At 44.8% G+C, this 22066-nt stretch overlaps 1 protein-coding gene and 1 long non-coding RNA gene across 2 annotated transcripts in view; both read right to left on the bottom strand.

The window, feature by feature from the left end:
- Nucleotides 1-752: 752 nt before the first annotated feature.
- LOC115463068 lies at nucleotides 753-11138 on the bottom strand. Its single transcript, XR_003940990.1, has 2 exons — nucleotides 11092-11138; nucleotides 753-1647 (listed from the first exon to the last, which is right to left on the bottom strand). It is a non-coding gene; the product is annotated as an uncharacterized LOC115463068 (long non-coding RNA).
- An 18-nt stretch (nucleotides 11139-11156) lies between these two features.
- Nucleotides 11157-22066, bottom strand: part of POC5 (POC5 centriolar protein) — a 160121-nt gene continuing 149211 nt past the window's right edge. Inside the window, exons 11-12 of the mRNA XM_030191944.1 lie at nucleotides 20729-20848; nucleotides 11157-11273 (exon numbers count right to left, since the gene is read on the bottom strand). Of these exons, the coding sequence (XP_030047804.1) occupies nucleotides 11157-11273; nucleotides 20729-20848 (237 nt within the window). The remainder of the gene's footprint in view (nucleotides 11274-20728; nucleotides 20849-22066) is intronic.

The raw sequence follows: 22066 nt of genomic DNA, 5'->3' as shown, positions 1-22066 counted from the left end.
GGACATGCGATGAAGCTACAATGTAGTAAATTTAAAATGAATCGGCAAATATTTTTCTTCACTCAACGTGTAATTAAACTCAGGAATTCATTGCCAGAGAATGTGGTAAAGGCGGTTAGCTTAGTGGAGTTTAAAAAAGGTTTGGACGGCTTCCTAAAGAAAAAGTCCATAGACCATTATTAAATGGACTTGGGGAAAATCCACTATTTCTGGGCTAAGCAGTATAGAATGTTTTGTACTTTTTTGGGATCTTGCCAGGTATTTGTGACCTGGATTGGCCACTGTTGGAAACAGGATGCTTGGCTTGATGGACCTTTGGTCTTTCCCAGTATGGCAATACTTATGTAAGATGATACCTTTTTTTATTGAACCAACTTAATACATTGAGTAGATTTCGAAGGTACTTCTTCTTAAGGGTTACCTTCGAAAGCTAATCAAACAATATATTAAGTTAGTCCAATAAAAAAAGTTATCTTATTTTTCTCTCTGTTTGTTTTATTTGTATACGTTATCTTTAAAAGTAGACTAACACAGTTACCACACCATTTGACTATTATGATAGGAAATTGGCTTTATGACTTTCCCAAACTAGAATTTTTTTAAGCTCTTGCTTTAAATACTGCATATTTTTTGTTGACTGTGCTTTGAGAGAGTATCAGTTAGGTTACCAGATAGCCCCACATCATGAGTGTCAGGCTAAGCCAGTCCTAATTTTAAATCCATTAAATGCAATTGAAGTAAAACTAGACCTATCTCAACCTGTCCCTGATGCCCTCGTGCCATCTGATAATGCTAGCATTAGAGCAAAGTTGATTAAAAAAAGGGTGAAATTTCAATTTTATTTGCAATTTGTTAGAAAACAAGGACAGATATCAATGATTCTTAAAAACTGTTATACTTACAATTTTTCACTCATAACTCCACTTTTTTTTTTTTTTATTGTTCATTAAGGTAACTGAAAATAAATGATTTCCTTTCACTTAAAACTTAGCTGCTCACCTACAATATCGGGGTGTGGGGTATTATGCAAATGGCTTAGTTACGAACATACCATGACGTATGACAAGGAATATACTATTAACAGGATACTACAATTTCAGGTGAGAAATTCAAAAGAGACAACTCATTTACAAAAATAAAAAATCCTCAAAAAAGTCACTCTTTATTAGGTTAAAAAAAATCGACCAAAAAATAAAATCTTTAGTAGTTTATCAAAAGTATAATCTGTAGACATTCAAAAGATACTTAAAAAAGTACAAATCTCACAAAATTCTATAAGCACAATACTTTGATGACAATTGGAGTGCAACAAGAAACTAATGAGTTTCTCATTCTTGAATCAAATTTATTTCAGTAATTCTAACTTCTGATAGAGTACACAATGAGAGATTTTCACTGAAAAGCCATCATGCATTTAAAAAAATACAAATAGACAAATGGTAAAATCTTTGTATTTATAAAACTCTTGGTAGAATCTTCTGAGTGAAGAAAGCAAATGTCTAAAATAATAATTTAGTCAACAACTTTTATGGACTGAACACTGTGCACATTTTGACTTCTTCCACTTGGAACCGAAATTCTCCCGTTGACTGATGTTATCATTATAGATCTGGGATATTTTGCTGCAGTTGCTTGTGATATTGTTTGCTGAAAAAAATATACATAAAATTAACACACATTTTTTATGCAAATATATTAAAAATAGTGGGGCAAATATTCAGCTAGCAGCTTTATGCCCAGATAGTTAATGCCAGGCCATGTCTGAGCACCAGTATTAAATAGCTTGGTATGTGCAGCTGGCCGGCACTTAACCTTCCAATCCCAACAATAGCTGAGTTCTAGTACCTCAAGGAATCCTAATCCACCCTGTTAAAATGTCCAGGAATACAAAATACAACCCATTCTGTATGCCCTAGCAGGGGAGAAATATGCCCTATGAAGCATTATGATTTTTTAAAAATCTGTAGATGAATAAGTCAACAATCTCAGGATTCAGTCTAGCTTCTCCTGTCTTCCACAGTGCTTCCTGCAATAGAAGATGTCTTCTTAGAAGATGTGCTGGTAGCTTGAATGTATAGGATCTCCCATGTAAATTTTGCTAGCTATGGCCAGCAAGTTTGCTTGTTTTTCCAAAAAAATCAAAATATTGTTGTCTGCATCACTCAAATATAAATAACAGCCCAGTTCATTAACAGGCTTCAAAGTAGAAAATGACACAGGGACAAAGTTTGTCCCCATCCCCATGGGCTCTGTCCCCACAGTTACTGCGAGTCCTCATCCTGGTGTCATTCTCTATGGGGGAGCTCCTGTAGTTTTAAGTCTCATGAGCCTTGAAACTGCAGGACTAACCCGAACTTCCTGAACAGTGCAGCTTTTACAGAGAGCCAAGTTGCTGCGGGGAAACAGGGCAGATACAGGGGCCCTTTTACTAAGCCGTGTAAACATCTATGTACGCCCGAGTGCCCAAATGGAGTTACCTCATGGCTCTTGCGGTAATTTCATTTTTTATTTTGTGCCGCGTGTATCAGACTCACACCAAGTGGAATTTGGCACGCGTAGGTCATTACTGCCCGGTTACTGAGTGAGACTTTACCACCATGTCAATGGCTGGCAGTAAAGTCTCAGACCCAAAATGGACACACAGCAATTTTCATTTCGCTGCACGTCCATTTTCGTCAAAAATTAAAAAAAGGCATTTTTTTGTAGTTGCGCTGAAAAATAATTCTGTGCACACCCAAAACACGTCTACATTACCGCAGGCCATTTTTCAGCACACCTTAGTAAAAGGGGGGGGGGGGGGGGGGGGGGGGGGGGGAGGGGTACTTATGAGAGAGAGAGCGAGAGAGAGAGAATAAAGGCTAGGTAAAATCTTTTTTGGGGGGGGGGGTGTAACATGAGAGAGACTGGATAAAGGTGGGGAGAGAGAGACACAGAGAAACTAGATAAAGGCTGGGGGGGGGGGGGGGGGAGAGAGAGACTGGATAAAGGCCCCACTTGGAGTATTGTATTCAGTTTTGGAGACCGTATCTTGCTAAAGATGTAAAAAGACTAAGCGGTGCAAAGAAAAGCTACAAAAATTGTATGGGATTTGCGCTGCAAACCTTACAAGGAGAGACTTGCTGACCTAAACATGTATACCTTGGAGGAAAGGAGAAACAGGGGTGACATGATACAGACGTTCAAATATTTGAAAGGTATTAATCTGCAAACAAACCTTTTCCAGAGACGGGAAGGCGGTAGAACTAGAGGACATGAATTGAGGTTGAAGGGGGGCAGACTCAGGAGTAATGTCAGGAAGTATTTTTTCACAGAAATGGTGGTAGATATGTGGAATGTCCTCCCGCGGGAGATGGTGGAGATAAAAACGGTAATGGAATTCAAACAAGTGTGGGAAACACAAAGGAATCCTGTTTAGAAGGAATGGATCTACAGAATCTTAGCAGAGATTGGGTGGAAACGCCCGGAACTGGGAAGCAAAACCAGTGCTGAGCAAACTTCTATGGTCTAAGCAGTGATCATAACTGAATAGATATGGATGGGATGGAGTGTAAATTTTAAGGGGCTTTGACATTAGCTTCAGAACTTTTAGTAGAAGAACAGTGCTGGGCAGACTTCTACAGTCTGTGGCCTGAAAATGGCAAGGCCAAATCAAACTCAGGTATACATATAAAGTATCACATACCATGTAAAATGAGTTTATCTTGTTGGGCAGACTGGATGGACTGTTCAGGTCTATCTGCCGTCATTTACTATGTAAAGGCTGGTGGGGGGCACATGAGACAGGAAGGGACTGGATAAAGGCAGAGGGGTACATGAGGGAGACTGGATAAAGGCTGGGGGGGTACATGAAGGAGAGACTGGATAAAGGCTGGGGGGGGGGGTACATGAAGGAGAGACTGGATAAAGGCTGGGGGGGTACATGAAGGAGAGACTGGATAAAGGTTGGGGGGTACATGAGGGAGGGGGAGAGAATGAGTAAAAGCTGGGGGGGTACATGAGGGGGAAGAGAGAGACTGGATAAAGACTGGGGCGGTACATAAAGGAGGGTGACATTACAGCTGAGGGAGGGTACATGAGTGAGTACCCTATTTCAGTTGGTATTTCTTCAGGAACCAATGGGCACATCCATCAGCTCCTGAAATAGAAACAAACAAAACGGAGGTGCTCTGAACTGCAGATTTCTGCAAACAGGTAAGTTCTTTGAAAAAAACTATTGTGAAATTGGGAGAATTTATTGTTTGTTGCATGAGACTGCTGGTCTAATTAATAATTATATTAATTGTATACTATCCTTGAAGTATCATATGTGAGATTCATAAATTATATATACATTTTGATACTGGATTGATAGTGTGCTTATTTAAATTCACATAGGTGCTTCATTTCAAACACTGGAAAAAGTTTATGATAGTTATTGAGTACTAGTAAAAAAGGCCCGTTTCTGACACAAATGAAACGGGCGCTAGCAATGTTTTCCTCGGAGTGTGTATGTTTGGGAGAGTGTATGTGAGAGTGACTGTTTGAGAGTCAGAGTGAAAGTGTGAGTGTGTGAGAGAGAGAGTGAGTGTGGGTGTGAGTGTGTTTGTGACAGAGTGTGTGTGTGAGAATGAGAGTGTGTGCAAGTGTGTATGTGAGACAGTGTGAGAGAGAGTGTGTGTGTGGGCGAGAGAGAGAGTGTGTGTGAGACACAGATTCTCTGTGAAAGTGAGTGTATGAGACCAAGCGAGTGTGTGAGTGAGTGTGTGGCACATAGAGAGTGAATGTGATACAGTGTGAGATACAGTGTGTGAGAGTGAGAGTCAGAAAGACATTGTATATGAGAGAGAGAGTGTGAGCCCTGCCCTCCCAATCCATGCCCATCTGTGCCCTGCCCCCTCCATTCATCCTTTTCCAGCAATTCCCCTCTCTCCCTGAGCCCTGCCCTCCCAATCCATGCCCATCCATGTTCCTCTGTCACCTGCCCCCTCCATTCATCCCTATCCAGCAATTCCCATCTGTCCCTGAGGCCTGCCCTGCAATCCATATCCATCCATGCCCATCTGTCCCCCTCCATTCATCCCTATCCAGCAATTCCCCTCTCCCTGAGTCCTGCCCTTCCAATCCATGCTCCTCTGTCACCTGGCCCCTCCATTCATCCCTATCCAGCAATTCCCCTCTCTGCCTGAGGCCTGCCTGCAATCCATATGCATCCATGCCCATCTGTGCCCTCCATTCATCCCTATCCAGCAATTCCCCTCTTCCTGAGTCCTGCCCTTCCAATCCATGCTCCTCTGTCACCTGGCCCCTCCATTCATCCCTATCCAAAGCAATTCCCCTCTCTGCCTGAGGCCTGCCCTGCAATCCATATGCATCCATGCCCATCTGTGCCCTCCATTCATCCCTATCCAGCAATTCCCCTCTTCCTGAGTCCTGCCCTTCCAATACATGCCCATCCATGCTCCTTTGTCACCTGGCCCCTCCATTCATCCCTATCCAGCAATTCCCCTCTCTCCTTGAGGCCTGCCCTGCAATCCATATCCATCAATGCCCATCTGTCCCCTCCATTTATCCCTTTCCAGCAATTCCCCTCTCTTCCTGAGTCCTGCCCTTCCAATCCATGCCCATCCATGCTCCTTTGTCACCTGGCCCCTCCATTCATCCCTATCCAGCAATTCCCCTCTCTCCTTGAGGCCTTCCCTGCCATCCATATCCATCCATGCCCATCTGTCCCCTCCATTTATCCCTTTCCAGCAATTCCCCTCTCTCCCTGAGCCCTGCCCTCCCATGCTCCTCTGTCCCCTGCCCCAATCCATTCATCCCTTTCCAGCAATTCCCCTCTCTCCCCTGAGCCCTCCCCCTCCCAATCCATGCCATCCATGCTCCTCTGTCCCCTGCCGCCTGCAATTCATCCTTTTCGAGCAAGTCCCCTCTCTCCCTCCAGACCCCCCCCCTCGCATCCATGCTCTCTCTCTCCCATGTCCCAGCCTGGCCCGCCCTCTTCTCCCCCCCCCTGTCGCATCCATGCTGTCGTTATCTCCCCTGCCCTCCCCGCTCCCATTGTTGTACTTAGTGGCCACCCTCTTCTCTCCCCCCAACATGGGTGTTTTTTTTTTTTTTGTTGTTTTTAAATTTACTCCGTGGCGGTTCGGCAACGAAGCGTCAGGGAAGGAGGCGGCGCTCTCGACGTCTAGGTTTCCCTTCGCTGTGTTCCGCCTTCTTTTTGACGTCATCCTTGACGTAGAAGAAGGCGGAACACAGCGAAGGGAAGGCTAGACGTCGAGAGCGCCGCCTCCTTCCCTGACGCTTCGCTGCCGAGCGATGCGATTGGTTGAGTGTCATTGCTCCACCCTCGACGTCATCACGTTTGACGCGTGGGCGGGGCAGACACAATGCGATCTCACCCCCTTCACTTAGAATATTGGCTAACAGAGGCTTCATTAGAACGTTGGAGGTGCGTTTTATATAGAGAGATTATTATAAGAACGCTGTGTGAGCAGAAAAAGTTCATCAATATGGTTCTGTGAATCAGGGACAAATTATGGTCAAGGTTCTTCATCTGAGACTTTCCAGTTAAAAATATTAGAAATAAAATATAAAACAAAATAAATATATAAAATTGTACCATAGAGAGGTGTGATCCATTCACAGTTCATTTTCATGAACTCCTCCAACATTTTATAATTACTGGTAGATAGTTTTTAACCTTACGTTAGTTGGTGTCAACAGTATGCAATTTTCTACTCTTTTGTTAAACTACTACAAAAATGTAAAACAAAACTTTGAACATAGCAAATATAATTAAAAACAAACTCAAAGGTTAGCACTTTATACTTTAATTATTTTATTTTGAAATATTTTTCTTCTAGGTGAAATGGCCGCTTTAAATAGAAAAGCTAATATCTATATAGAATTACTAATGAATATTTTGGCACATGAATATATTCACATAAGAAATAAGCTCTAATTTTTTTTTGCATTCTTTAAACACATTTTGTGAAAAAGAAAATGCATTTATGTTTTCTGTTTGTCGTGACACTTGTTGTCAAAGGCGAGAATCAATGGTGCCAGTTGTACACTGCAGCTGTGAACAATGGACAGGCAGAAAATGTGGTAATGTAAATGTGTCAGAGCAGGTGGAGCGTGAAGCTGGCAGGGCTTCCAGGGACATTCAAAAGAGCAGGAGGAACTAGAAGCTAGAAAAGCAGACCTGGCAGAGTTTCTAAAGACCTGCTAGATGAAGAATACCTCTTCCCCCCCTCCCCCCCCCCAAATTAATTATTCTGTTTCTGGCTCCAGTGGCCCGATAGAATACATCCTGCTGGGTTGATGAAGCATGGCAACCACCACCAGGGTGTGAGGGACTATTGCTACCCATTATTCCACTCAGGGAGTGAAAGATCAACTACTGTTTGAACTGGCTGGCATGTGGGATTCTGGTCAATGATCTTCATTTACTTCAACCTGCTCTAGTCCAAAACAATGCAGGACAAAGTTCCTCACCTGAAGCAGATGTTCTCAAAGCACTGCAGGAGAAAGCGTTTCTCCAGCAATGTTCGCCTTACATTGCCTGCCCTGCTTCCCCTCACGTTACACATGCTCGATTTTAATAGATCCATTTGTGGCTTCCTGTACTACGCCACAGATCCCCACACCCAAAGCATTGAGGCCTGAAACATTTTCCTCCCAATGGAATCCATTGTCCTGCCTCCCTGCCTCAGCTGAGATACTGCCTCAGCTCCGCAACCAGCCTTGCCGAAGAAACCCCGCTGCGGACACCAGCCCCACTTCTTCCACCTCCCCGGAACACCCCAGGTAAAAAAATTAATGATATAACCTGGCTAGCGCCCATTTCCTTTAAAGAGAAACGGCCTTTTTACGAGTAATAATAAATCGGTCCATTTCTCTTCTGTCTGTGAAGGAGCCTGTATATCCCAATGTAAATACATTTTCCATTCTCTCTTTCCAAAGTGACCCACAGTGCCTCTTCCTTACCCTGCAGGTCATGCAATTGTGTGGCTTTAATATAAGGCTGTCACAAAAGAGAGGGTAATACAGCATACAAGCATACACCACAAACACAAAAAGCAACACTGGGCCATCAAGAAAGAGATAAATGCTGCCCTTTATTGTGAACAAGACCTGACACGGGCCGTGCAGGGGTCAGAGTGTATCTTCACAAGCTAGATGATAAGACATTCAGTCTAGATAAAATACCAAAGACTGCTCATTACCTGTTACGTCAAGATATGAAGCAGTCGGTGGTATTTATCTAGACTGAATGTCTTTATTCATCTAGATTGTGAAGATACACTCTGACCCCTCAAGCCGAAACACGGCCCGTGTCGGGTCTTGTTCACAATAAAAGACAGCATTTATCTCTTTCTTGAAGGCCCAGTGTTGCTTTTTGTGTTTCTTTAATATGAGGCTGCCAACTGGATCCAGTTTCACAGGACAGGGTTCCTGCAGTCCTGGTTTACCCCGTTGCATGCAGGAATTGTAGTTCTGATTTCCCCATTGCATTCCCTAAGAAAAGCAAGACTACAAGTCCCAGCATGCACCGGAGTAAACTCAAGACTGGATCAATCCTGATCAAGTTGGCAGCCTTACTTTAATATTATCTTTAACATATAATGCCACGTCCCCTCCTTTTCTTCCTACCCTGTATTTCCTGAACAGATTATAGCCTAATACAACTATAGAAACATGACAGCAGATAAGGGCCGTATGGCCCAACCATCTGCCCATCCTCAGTAATTACTACTCCTCCTTTGATAAGGCCACATGGCCCATTCAGTCTGCCCATCCTCAATAACCCTAACTCCTCCTTTTCCTGAGAGATCCACGTGTCTATCCCATGCCTTCTTAAACTCTGACACAGTCTTTGTCTTCATGACCTCCACTGGGAGACCATTTCATGCATCACCACCCTTTCCTTGAAAGAGTATTTCCTCACATTCATCCTAAGCCTATTTCTCTTAACTTTATCTTATGCCCTCTCATTCCAGAGGTTCCTTCATTTGAAAAAGGCTCACCTCCTGTATATTAATGCCACCGAGATAGTTAACGTCTATCATATCCCCCCTCTCCTGCCCCTCTCTTCCAGCGTATACATGTTGAGGTTCATGAGCCTGTCACCATATGTTTTATGACAGAGACTATTTACCAATTTTGTAGCCGCCCTCTGTACATCCTATTTATATCTTTCCGTGAGTGTGGTTTCCAGAATTGCACACAGTATTGTAAATGGGGCCTCACCAGAGACTTGTACAAAGGCACTATCACCTGTTTTTTCCTGCTGGTCATCCCTCTCCTTATGCACCCGAGCATCCTTCTGATTGTGAACGTCACCTTTTCTACCTGTTTGGCCACCTTAAGGTCATCAGACACAATCACCTCCAAGTCCCGCTCTTCTTTCGTAAACAGAAACTATTCACCTCATAAACTGTACCTTTCCCTTGGGTTTTTGTGACCCAGTCATGGAGAGGTGACATTCTTCTGGATCACTTAAGTCATATCGAACCTCTGTATGCTTGAAGTCTGTGTAATATCTCAAATCTATGATCTCTATGTGGTTGAAATAACTATTTTCCACTGTGTTGATACTTTTGCCAATTGTTTTTTTTCTTGTTTGCTGGTCTGAGATCTTTTTTCTTGTTTTTGATGTGCAAATTCTGTTGCTTGTTCCCCACATTTCTGAACCAATTAGAACAGCAAGTTCCGCTTAGTAATGAAATAATTTTATAAATAAAAAGAACTAATAGATTCTCACTTATCGTATTTGACCGACTGTTTGTCTAAGTTTAAAAATGGAGACTGCTTATGACTGATTAGTTCCATACTTTAGCATTTTTTTCACATCTCAATCTCCTATACTGTTAAGCATGCCTGAAGGTATAACGCAATAGCATTACATGTTTGATAACATAGATGTTCATTCATTTTTTGGGATCTACATTCTCAGCATATATTAATTCTCATAGAATACCTGGTCGGTATTAATGGTGTTTTCTTGTTCTCAGTCTAGCTGACTGCAACCTTTCTGGGGCCACTCCACATTTCTAAAGCTGTATGAAAGTGAGGGACTTGCAAGTCCTGTTATGGTTACTTCTGCTCATGTGTAGTAGATTTCAGCTTTTTAAACTATTTTTTTTTCACTTTATACTAAAAGCATCACACTTGCCATGAAAAGTAAACATTTGAACTATATCTCCCAACTATTTTGCACATTTTCAGACAGAGCCCTATGTTTCCAAAACATTCTACTCTATTCGTGACCATTACTATTTCTGCATCTTATCATAGTAACGTAGTAGACAATGGCAGATAAAGACCTATATGGTACCATCTAGTTTACCCAACAAGATAAACTCATAGTACAAGGTATGTTGTGCTACTATATACATATACTGATCTTCATTTGTCCTTGCCATTTTCGGGGAACAGACCGTAGAAGTCTGCCCGGCACTGGCCTTGTTCTCCAGTTAGTGAAGCTGAATCTGTCCCAGCCATGATCAGGCACAGACCATAGAAGTCTGCCCAGCACTGGCTTTGCTTCCCAATTACTAGCATTGCCATATAATTACCGATAGTTTGTTTGGTTCCATGCTTTTTATACAGGATTCCTTGTGTTTATCCCACATATTTTGAATTCAGTTATCGTTTTTCATCTCCACCACCTCCTGCAGAAGGGCATTCCAGGTATTTTTTTTATTTATTTGTGGCATTTATATCCAGCTCTTTCCCCGCTCAATAGCAGGTTCAGTGCGGCTTACAAAGTGTGGTACAAAGTATCACAGAGATAATACAGGTATCTACCACCCTCTCAGTGAAAAAGTACTTCCCCTGATATTATTCCCCAGTCAGTCCCCCTGCAACCTCAGTTCACGTCCTCTAGTTCTACCACCTTCCTGTCTCTTGAAAAGGTTTGTTTGTAAATTAATATCTTTCAAATATCTCATAAATATCCCACCATATGAAATAGGAGAAATATCTGTACATTGTATTGCTTAATATCTTTGACCTTAGTAAGTGGTACATGACTAAAATTGTGGTTCCATTTTAGAAACCCGATTATGTATTTAAGATTTTCATACAAATAATAATTTGACTCACCTGAGTGACTGGATGATGCTTTTCTACAACCCACTGAACTCATTGGTGGGAAACTGCCATTGTATTTAAAGTACTACCAATTCTACTAACCTCTTTGCCCCACATCTGATTTTCCTGTGATCCGGGCTGTTATTGTTTTTTCCTGCCTTCTGTTGAGCTGATGTTACAACCCTCGTCAAAGGCTTCACATAAAATAAAAAAAGAAAACAAATTATTTAATTCTAGAAACAGATATAAGTAATGCATATATACAAATAGTTGCTTTTGTTTATTATGTACCTGATTTAATGGAACATACTTGTAAATCTGGAATCCATCTAGCCAATAATTAAAACTATTTAACTGGCCAGGAAGCTAGAGTAGCAAACTTAGAGGAGCTGAGGGAGAGAGGTACATAGAGGTGGCCTACAGGGACGATGTAGAGAAGTCCCACCTCCAGTCTGGCAGACTGTGTGTTACCTTCGAGGAGGGAGGTCTCCTAAAAGGATAGCATCAACCTGATGAAGCTAGAAGTAATTCTGTAGCCAGGACCAGCCCACCAAGGGATGCAATATCCTCTTGCACCGAGAATGTCTTTCTAGGAGTTTCTGCCCAGGAATAAACTTCCTGAGCCCCTACGTCTTGCCCCATCCTTGGCCACCTTTAAATCTAGACTGAAAGCCCACCTCTTTAACATTGCTTTTGACTCGTAACCACTTGTAACCATTCGCCTCCACCTACCCTCCTCTCCTCCTTCCTGTACACATTAATTGATTTACTTTATTTTTTGTCTATTACATTGTAAGCTCTTTGAGCAGGGACTGTCTTTCTTCTATGTTTGTGCAGCGCTGCGTACACCTTGTAGCGCTATAGAAATGCTAAATAGTAGTAGTAGTAGTAGGTTAGGATGCTGTTGTAGTTGGTGATTCGATATTAGGTAATGTATATAGCTGGGTGGCTGGTGGGTGTGAGGATCACCTGCCTGATGCAAAGGTGGCAGATCTCACGCGTCACCAAATAGGATTTTAGATAGTGCTAGGGAGAATCGGCTTTCTTGGTACATGTGGGTACTAATGACATAGGAAATGTGGGAGGGAGGCCTATGAAGCCAAATTTAAGCTTTTAGGTAGAAAGCTAAAATCCAGAACTTCTAGGGTAACATTTTCAGAAGTGCTCCCCATTCACTCGCAGGGCCCAAGAGGACAGGCAGAGCTCTGGAGTTTCAGTGCGTGGATGAGATGATGGTGCAGGGAGGAGGGTTTTAGATTTGTTAGGGAGTGGACAACATTCTGGGGAAGGGGGAGCCTATTTCTGGAAATCTTTTCCTGCTTCTGGAATTTGGCAACCCTATCACACACCCAGATCCTGAACCTGTCCTCCTCTTTAATGGACTCCTAGGGAAATGGAGGGTAGAATAGTGAGTGTGAGTCTCACTCCTACCCTCTCACCTGCCTACCATTCCCACTCCTATGTTTCTATAAGGCTCTCTAAGGGAGTGAAGGGAGAATAGATGGCAGGTGGGTGGTGAGACTGGATAGGCCATATGGTCTTTATCTGCCTACATTTTTCTGTTTCCCTCCTCTCCTACTAATCCCCACCCTACAATCCTCTCTTCACTGATCTCCTTTCCCCCCCGCTCACAGTTCCCTTCCCGACCCCTCTCTTGTCCTCTGCAGCATTCCTTCTCTGTGGTCCAACTGACTACTCTATGGTCTGCTCTTTTGTGGTCTGCCTTTTATGCATCATGCTTTCTGCAGTTTTATAGATAATGCCACTTGGTAAGCACTGCAGTACTGGCTGCAACACAGCATGGGTCTTCCTCATCTGCTGGTGTGGGTTGAGAATCCCACCAGTATAACAGTATTTGCTGCCATATGCGTAACAGGCTATGTGACAAACATTTTACTGTGTGACCATAAATCATGCACAAGCACTGCATGGTCCCTGTCTGATGATGCTGACTACACAGATGCGTGTCTAGGCTGCAGCTGCTTCAAAAAAGAATTTGTCTGTGTGAAATGAATGTGCCCTAATATATATGGCCAGGTGTGTGAGGGTGAGAAAAATGCCCTCCGATGAGTCCGTTTTGGAACCTGAGTCAGTGTTTAGGATCTGAACGAGCTCCAGCAGAAACATGTAGACTTTAATGTCTGAGCTAAATAAATCGTATTTAAAACCTGCTTCCTTAGATATACTGCCAGGTTCTTATTACTCCTCTCTAGAAGCTTACATTTAAAAAAAAAAAAATGTATAAGCCAGACTGTAAAATGGTGACAACATCCCAGCCAACTAAACTTATGGAATGGGGCATTTCAATGGGATTAATACCCAGGTTTCATTAAGAGTATCTGGAATAAAACTGAACATTCTTATTGTAAATTATACACTTTTATTCTTTCCAATTCAATGGAATGTTGGAAAGAAATTATACGTAAGGCGTTGAGAATGTCAGTGGGCTGGGGGACTGTTAGGAGGAGGTGGAGATGAAAACGGTAACAGAATTCAAGGATGTAAGGGATAAGCACACAGGATTCCTAAATGGAAAGAAAATGAAATCAAAACAACTTAGCTGTGCTAAACTGGCAAATCCAGTAGTTTGGGAAGGCTAGTGCTGGGCAGACTTCTATGGTCTGTGCCCCAATTACAGAGAGATAGATCTGACTGGGCTGGAGTGGGGCTTCAAAGGCAACTCCAGTAAGTTGAAAATGAAGCCAGTGCTGGGCAGACTTCTATAGTCTGTGCCCTGGAAATGGCACGGACAGCTCAAGGCTATGTATGCATATGTTGGGCAGACTGGATGAACCATACAGGTCTTTATCTGCCATTATCTACTATGTTACTATGACAAACTAACTCGGGATGGCCGCTGTCGAGATCAGAGTGCTGGGCTTGATGGACCTTTGGTCTTTTCCCAGCGTGGCAATGCTTATGTGCTTAATAGAATGAGACCAAATTTGATGGTGAGAGAAAAACCAGGGAAAAGCATATTGGAGCAAAAAATGGGACAGAAATGACATTGAGTTCCAGAAAAATAAAGCCCTCCATTCCCCCCCTGCCCCCCCAAAAAATAGTCCAACACATTTCGATGGGAGAGGACATTTCCTGCTCTGGAAGATTCTGTGCAACTGCATACTGTAGAATTCCCCTGGGCCATCTCAAGATGGGAGGTGGAGCCCTGGTTAAAACCCATTGGGTACTGCGGCCTTCCTATACAGTGAAGATACTTACTTGTAGCAGTTATTCTCCGACCAGGTTTCATATCCTCACAAGTGGGTAGACGCCGTCCCTGCGTTGCCTGGTTCGACAATATGCCATACAAAAAAACAAGAGCTTTATGTAGCGCGAGCAGCGCTCCAGTGTGCACGTGTGAATACCTTCCCAACGGCAGTGTGAACGCGCTGGCTCAGTTTAATACAAAAGCAAAATACTAAATAAAATAAAAAACAAAAAACAACTCCAAGGGGAGGTGGGTGGGATTGTAAGAATATGAAGCCTGCTGTCCTCGGAGAATACCTGCTAAAGGTAAGTATCTTCTCTTTCTCCGAGGACAAGCAGGCTTACAGTTCTCACAAGTGGGGAATCCCTAGCATCCAGGCTCACCCAAAACAAACATTGGTCAATTGGGCCTCACAATGGTGAGGACTGAATGCACGTTAAACTGAAACTATATACAACTAGTTGAGAGTGCAGCCTGGAACAGAATAAAATGGGCCTAGGAGGGTAGAGTTGGATTCTAGATCTCAAACAGAGTTTGCAGCCCTGACTGCCCAAACCGACTGTCACGTTGGGTATCCTGCTCAAGGCAGCAGTGAGATGTGAATGTGTGGACTGAAGACCATGTTGCAGCCTTGCAAATCTCTTCAATGGAGGCTGACTTCAAGTGGGCTACTGATGCGGCCTTGGCTCTAACATTATGACCCGTGACATGACCCTCCAAAGTCAGCCTAGCCTGGGCATAAGCGAAGGAAATGCATTCTAATAGCCAATTGGAGATTGTGCGTTTTCCGATGGTGACCCCCATCCTGTTGGGATCAAAAGAAACAAACAACTGGGCGGACTGTCTGTGAGGCTTTGGTCCCGCTCCATGTAAAGGCTAATGCTCTCTTGCAGACCTAGGTATGCAAGCTGCTTTTGCCAGGATGGGCATGAGGTCGGGGAAAGAATGCTGCAAGACAATAGACTGGGTCAGAGGAAATCAGACACCACCTTTGGTAGGAACTTAGGGTGAGTGCGGAGGGCTACTCGTTTTATTTGATGAAACTTAGTAAAATGTGCATCCACTACTAGGCCTGAAGCTCACTGACCCTACGAGCTAAAGTAACAGCCCCTGAGAAAATGACCTTCCAGGTCAAGTACTTCAGATGGCAGGAATTCAGTGGCTCAAAAGGAGCTTTCATCAGCTGCGTGAGAACAACGTTGAGATCCCATAACACTTGCAGATGTTTGACAGGGGGCTTTGACAAAAGCAAACTGCTCATGAAGCAAACAACTAGATGCTGTCCAGAGGTAGGCTTACCTTCTACACGTTGATGATAAGCACTAATTGCACTAAGGTGAACCCTACGGAGTTGGTCTTGACACCAGACTCTGATAACTGTATAAGGTATTCAAGTAGAGTCTGTTTAGGACAAGAAAGGGAATCTTTGGCCTTGCAGTCACACCAGATGGCAAGACTCCTCCATTTAAAAGAATAACACCTTAGTGGATCTGTCCTGGAAGCCAGCAAGACTTGGGAGACACCCTCCGAAAGACCCAAGAAAGTGAATTCTAGGCTCTCAACATCCAGGCCGTGAGAGCTAGAGACTGGAGATTGGGATGTAGAAGTGACCCCTCATTCTGAGTGAAGAGGGTCGGAAAACACTCCAATCTCCATGGTTCTTTGGAGGACAATTCCAGAAGAAGAGGGAACCAAATCTGTCACGGCCCAGTAGGGCAAGATCAGAATCATGTTCCGAGGTCTTGCTTGAGTTCGACAAAGTCCTTTCCCACTAGAGGAATCAAAGGATATGCATACAGAAAGCCTGTCCCCCAATGAAGAAAGAAGGCATCTGATGCTAGTCTGTCGTGGGCCTGAAGTCTGGAACTGAGTGGCAAAAAGATCTTGCGGGCTGCGCCCATATTTAGACCATTCATGCGGTTGCATTATCCTGCTCAGCCTGTCGGCCAGGTCATTGTTTATGCCTGCCAGATAAGTGGCTTGGAGAAACATGCTGTGTTGGCGAGCCCAATGCCACATCTGGATGGCTTCCTGACACAGAGGGCGAGATCCGGTGCCCTCCTGCTTGTTAGTGTAATACATTGCACCCTGATTGTCTGTTTGAATTGGAATAATTTGGTGGAACAGCTGATCTCTGAAAGCATTTAGAGCATTCCACATCACTCGGAGTTCCAGGGGATTGATCTGAAGATTCATTTCCTGGAGGGAACATGCTCCTTGAGTGTGAAGCCCATCTACATGAGCTCCCCATCCCAGGAGAGATGCATCCATAGTCAGCACCTTTTGCGGCTGAAGAATTTGGAATGGAAATCCCAAGGTCAATTGGACCGAATTGTCCACCACTGAAGGGAGTGTATCGGCTCTGAGGACACTTTGATGACATCCTCTAGATTCCAAATGGCTTGGTACCACTGAGAAGCTAGGGTCCATTGAGTAGATCTCATCTGAAGGTGTGCCATGGGTGTAGCATGCACTGTGGAAACCATGTGGCCCAACATCCTCAACATCTGCCGAGCTGTGACCTGCTGCAATGTCCGAACCTTTGGTTGCTAGGGAGACAAGATTGTCTGCCCGCATCTCTGGGAGGTAGGCTCAAACAGTCCTCGTATCGAGCAGGGCTCCTATGAACTCCAATTGCTGAACAGGATGGAGATGGGGCTTGGGGTAGTTGATAATGAACCCTAGTAGCTCCAGCACCCGAATAGTCATCTGCATGGACTCCCATGCACCGTCCACGGAAGTGCCCTTCACCAGCCAATCGTCAAGATAAGGGAACGCTAACTCCCAGTCTGCGTAGTGATGATGCGACTACCGCTAGACACTTGGTAAGACCCTGGGAGCTGACGTGAAGCCAAAAGGCAACACACGGTATTGAAAATGATGTGTTCCCAGCCGAAACCGAAGATACTTCCGGTGGGTTGGAAGTATCAGGATGTGTGTATTGTACAGCGCTGCGTAACCCTAGTAGCGCTCTAGAAATGTTAAGTAGTAGTAGTAGTAGTGTGTATATGCATCCTTCAAGTGCAGAGAGCATAACCAATCGTTTTCCTGAATCATGGGAAGAAGGGTTGTCCAGGGAAACCATCCAGAACCTTTCTTGGATTAGGAATTTGTTCAGGACCCTTAGGTCTAGGATGGGATGCATCCCCCCTGTCTTTTTCTATACAAGGAAGTACCTGGAATAGAATCCCTGCCCTTCTTCCCCTGGTGGAACGGGTTCAACCACATGGGCCTTGAGAAAAAGAGTTCCTCTGCAAGTACCTGCTTGCGTTGAAAGCTGAAAGAATGGGCTCTCAGTGGACAATTTGGAGTTTGGAAAGCAAATTGAAGGAGTATCCGGGCCAGACTATTTGAAGAACTCACTGGTCGGAGGTTATAACAGGTCATCTTTGGTGAAAAACCATTAACCTTCCCCCAACCAGCAAGTCGCCTGGGATGGACACCGACTGTGGCTACACTCTGCTGCAGCTAGTCAAAAGCTTGTCCCTTGCTTTTGGCTGGAGAGCAGCTGGGGCCTTGGGTGCACGCTGTTGATGAAAACGAGCACGCTGGGGCCCAGCAGCTGACGAGCCACAGGAGTGTACCTTTGCCTAGAGTAGAAATAGGGAGCACTCCGCGACCTACCAAAATACCTCCTGGATGAGGAGGCAGTTGCAGAAGATGCCCAGCGGGAGAGAGAAGACTAGCATCAGTATGCTTCTTGATTTGGTCAGCGACCTCCTTGACCTTCTCTCCAAAAAGATTATCCCCCTACGCAAGGGGCAATCCACCTACCTCTGCTGAACAGAATGTTTTCCAGGTCACAAACACGTAGCCATGAGAGTCTGCGTATTGCTATAACCTTGGGTAGAGATCCTGGATGTCACATCAAAAGTGTTGTAAGTGCCCCTGGCCAAGACTTGCGACACACCTTCTGCTGGCAAAACAGGCTCAGCCTGCTCCGGAGGGAGTGTATCGACCAAAGTCTGACAGCTGCCGCACCGAGTTCCGCAATGAAGAGCTGGTATGACTGGATATGTGCGATGAGCTTAGAGCCAGATACATCTTTCTCTCAAAAGAGTCCAGGTTCTGGCTTCTCTGCTTGGGGGAGCTGAGGCATAGTCCCTAGTATTCCTGGCTTTTTTGAGAGTGGCATCCACCACTGTGGAGTCGTGGGGTAACTAAGACCTCACCAAACCGGGTTCCCCATGGATCTGATACTGTGGTCGATCTTTTTGGGATCACAGGAACAATAGAGGGGACACCAGTTCCTGATAAAACTGCCTTGAGTACCTCGTGGAGAGGAGCCGTCACTGCCATCCTTAGGAGGGGAGGTTAGGTCCCAGGACCTCTAGCATCTTGGCCCTGGGCACATCCTCCTACGGGGAATGGAATGTCATCAGCCATTTCCCGTACAAAGGAGGTGAAAGAGGTTCTCAGGTGGAGACATTCTCCTCTCAGGTGGTGGGGAGGGCTCAGAAGGAATCCCATAAGACTCATTGGAGGAAAAGTAGTTGGGATCTTCTTCTGATGCCCATGAGCACTCCTCCTCGGTGTCAGATAACAGTTCTCGGTGTCAGATAACAGTTCTCTAAGGGATGTCTGAGACCGGGCCCTGCCTCGATGCCAAGGACCCATGTCCTCAAGAGCGATGTCACGAAACTGGCTCCCGCCTCAACTCCGGTGAAGCTTCCTCCACTGACGTAGAGGGGGTGCCGGCCTAGGTGGCTGTCGACACTGGTGCCGCAAGTGGCGCCAGCTTCGGAGACCGTACCACAGGATAAGGGCCAGGCGGGGCTGCAGCGGGCGGTATGGCAGGTGCAAGCACCCCCGATACCGACGAACATTGCTGCATTAGGCCATCCAGTAGCTCAGGGAGCAAGGCCCAGATGCGCTCATCGAGGGCTGCCATTGGGAAAGACTGTGGTGCCGGCTGAGGCGCAGGCTGCAGAATCACTGGGGCCGGTGCAGGAGCAGGATCTCAGCTGCCTGGAGACACTTGCGTTGGCACCTCCTGGATAGAGGGGGAGTGGCCCTCCCGGCATCATTTCTCGAATGCTGACCCCTCGGGAGTCCTGCAGCTCCTGACACCATGCATTGAAGGAGATTGGTGTTGGTGCTTCTTGGCTTTCACCCGATGCACGTCACCCACGCTCCTCGGTGCCGACGTTGAATACTCCAGTCACCTCGGGGTTGGGTCTGACAATGGATGGTCCTGGGGAGCCTGCATAGCAGGAGGCCTCGAGACAGGTGGAGAACCACTCGATGCCTCACTACTCCCTGTGTCACAGGGCCTCGAAGCAGCCATCCCTACCTTGGCTCTTGATGTCGGTGTGACACTCGACGTCAGTGCCAACGCCTCCGACCTTGATGCAGGCATTGAGGGACTCGACTGGGCTCCAAAACTCTTGGTGCATTGAGCCTCTCAGGAAACCAGAGTCCTCTTTTTCATACGAAGGCAGAGGACACAGTTGGCTGGGGTATGGTCGGGCCCAGGCACTGAAGACACCAAGAATGGGTGTCGTTCCCCAAGATGGTCCGGTTGCACAGAGTACAATGCTTGAAGCCACTTGGAGTCTTTGTGGACTTGGCAGGAAAAACCATAGCGGCCAAATTAAAAGACGTAATGGTGCCTGAAAAGGGGGCCAAAGGCACAAAGAAAACAGCATAAAAGCGGCTCGTGTCGAAAAATAAAGGAAACACATGCAGGCCAAAAGAGAACTAAGAAATAAGGGAAAACCCTTTTTTTAAAACAAAAGAAAACAAAAGAAAAACCGCTAAAGACACTCGAAAAAGCACAAAACGCTCTAACCGGGCTTGTGAGGAGCCACTACCGAAAGCAGCTGCTCCTTACAATATGGCGGTGAATATAGCTGATTAAGGGGTAGAGAAGGTTTAAATAAGGGTCATAGCCCTGAAGCCCCCCAAATGTCAACCCCTTGCAAGGCAAGGGCTCTTCAGTTTGGAGAAAAGAGAGGTAAGGGGAGATATGATAGAGGTCTATAAAATAATGAGTGGAGTGGAAAGGGTAGACGTGAAGCGTCTGTTTACTCATTCCAAAAATACTAGGACTAGGGGGCATTCAATGAAGCTACAAAGTAGTAAATTTAAAACGAATCAGAAAAAAAATCTTTCTTCACTCAACGTGTAATTAGACTCTGGAATTTGTTGCCAGAGAACGTGGTAAAGGCAGTTAGCTTAGCAGGGTTTAAAAAAAGGTTTGGACAGCTTCCTAAAGGAAAAGTCCATAGACCATTATTAAAATGGATTTGGGGAAAATCCACTGCTTATTTCTGGGATAACCAGCATAAAATGTTTTCTACTTTTTTGGGATCTTGCCAGGTATTTGTGAACTGGATTGGCCACTGTTGGAAACAGGATGCTGGGCTTGATGGACCTTTGGTCTGTCCCAGTATGGCAATACTTCTGTAAATTAAAAAAATTCTAATACAAATCCATTACCACCATGTGTTGAGCTGATGTACTACTTGATCCTGCAACTGGAGCAGAGGCTGTAACTGAAGTCATTAGTTCATCTGCTTTGGACTCTGAAGATGTTGTAGGATAAAATGTAGAAGAGAACTGAAAATAAAACAATAAAAAATAATGTGAATTACTTAAGTGAAATGGCAGTGGATGCAATTTTGTGAGGAAGAACTTTGGAAATTAACCCCTGACACAGCATTCGCGAAACGGGGGCTCCCTGTCAGGTCATGAAGTGAGAAGTGTCGCCCAGAGAAGGACACTATAGCGATAATATAGAGCTAAGTGGTTTTGGGTGATACCCTCTTGAAAGACTTGTTAGATTTGCATTCAACAGGATTTGGGTCGCTTTAATAGTTCCACTAAGAGGATACAGTACATTGATAGAAGTTATAGTGGACACACAATAGTAGACAGCAGATCACATAATAGAATTGGTGATTTGTTATTTAACACACAGTTAATAGTGGAGTTTTTTTTTTGAAGCTACATGATGGCACACTGAGCTCATGCCTTATAGTCCGCTGAGGGGGACTGGCTGGGCGGCGATTCTGAGGCTTTTTTTCTCCACGTTTAAAATATTCGATTAAGCTGATTACTGAGTGGGAGTTCCACGATATATTTGCACAAGGAGTATAACCCTGCCAGGATTCAATGTGTGCATCACAGGGCTTAATCTGCCCAAGCCTGAATCACAGGCCAAAGCTATTAAACTCCCTATGTCAGAGACATTCACTGCTGTCAAGCAGCCAAGAATAAAGACTGTTATCCTGAACCTGGAACACTGACTCAGTTACTTGCCACCCAGATAATTCTATACAACCTGGGGAAAAAGGGGAATTCTAACCTATATCGGAATATCTGAGGCCGATGTAATCCAACTTCCTGGCCAATGTCTATCCAGGGAGCTAGTGGGCCATGAAGGACATGACTGAAAGAAATTGCATATAGAGCTGTGGAAGGGTTGTGCTATCTCCATTATCCATCTTTGAGTTTCATCGCCTGCTACAGGACCTGTTCCAGCTGCCATCAAGAAGTGGAGGACTTCAACAACATTTGCCTGTCATATATATTTTAAGTGCTGTGATCACACTGGGTAGCTACCGTATTTTTCAGACTATAAGACGCACTTTTTCCCCCCCCCCCCCCCCAAATTTGGAAGGAAAATGGGGGGTGCGTCTTATAGTCCGAATGTAGTTTTAAAAGCACTGTAATTCCGTTTTGCAAGGTCCCTCCCTCCCTCGCTTCATTTTGCAAGGTCCCCCCTCGTTCCCTCCAAATTTTAAAAGAAGTTTTACCTGGTCGTGGTTGCAGCAG

This window comes from Microcaecilia unicolor, chromosome 2 (assembly GCF_901765095.1).
Source record: "Microcaecilia unicolor chromosome 2, aMicUni1.1, whole genome shotgun sequence".
Taxonomy (NCBI): domain Eukaryota; kingdom Metazoa; phylum Chordata; class Amphibia; order Gymnophiona; family Siphonopidae; genus Microcaecilia; species Microcaecilia unicolor.
Note: the sequence above shows the minus strand (reverse complement) of the source record. Positions and strands in the feature narration are given on the sequence as shown.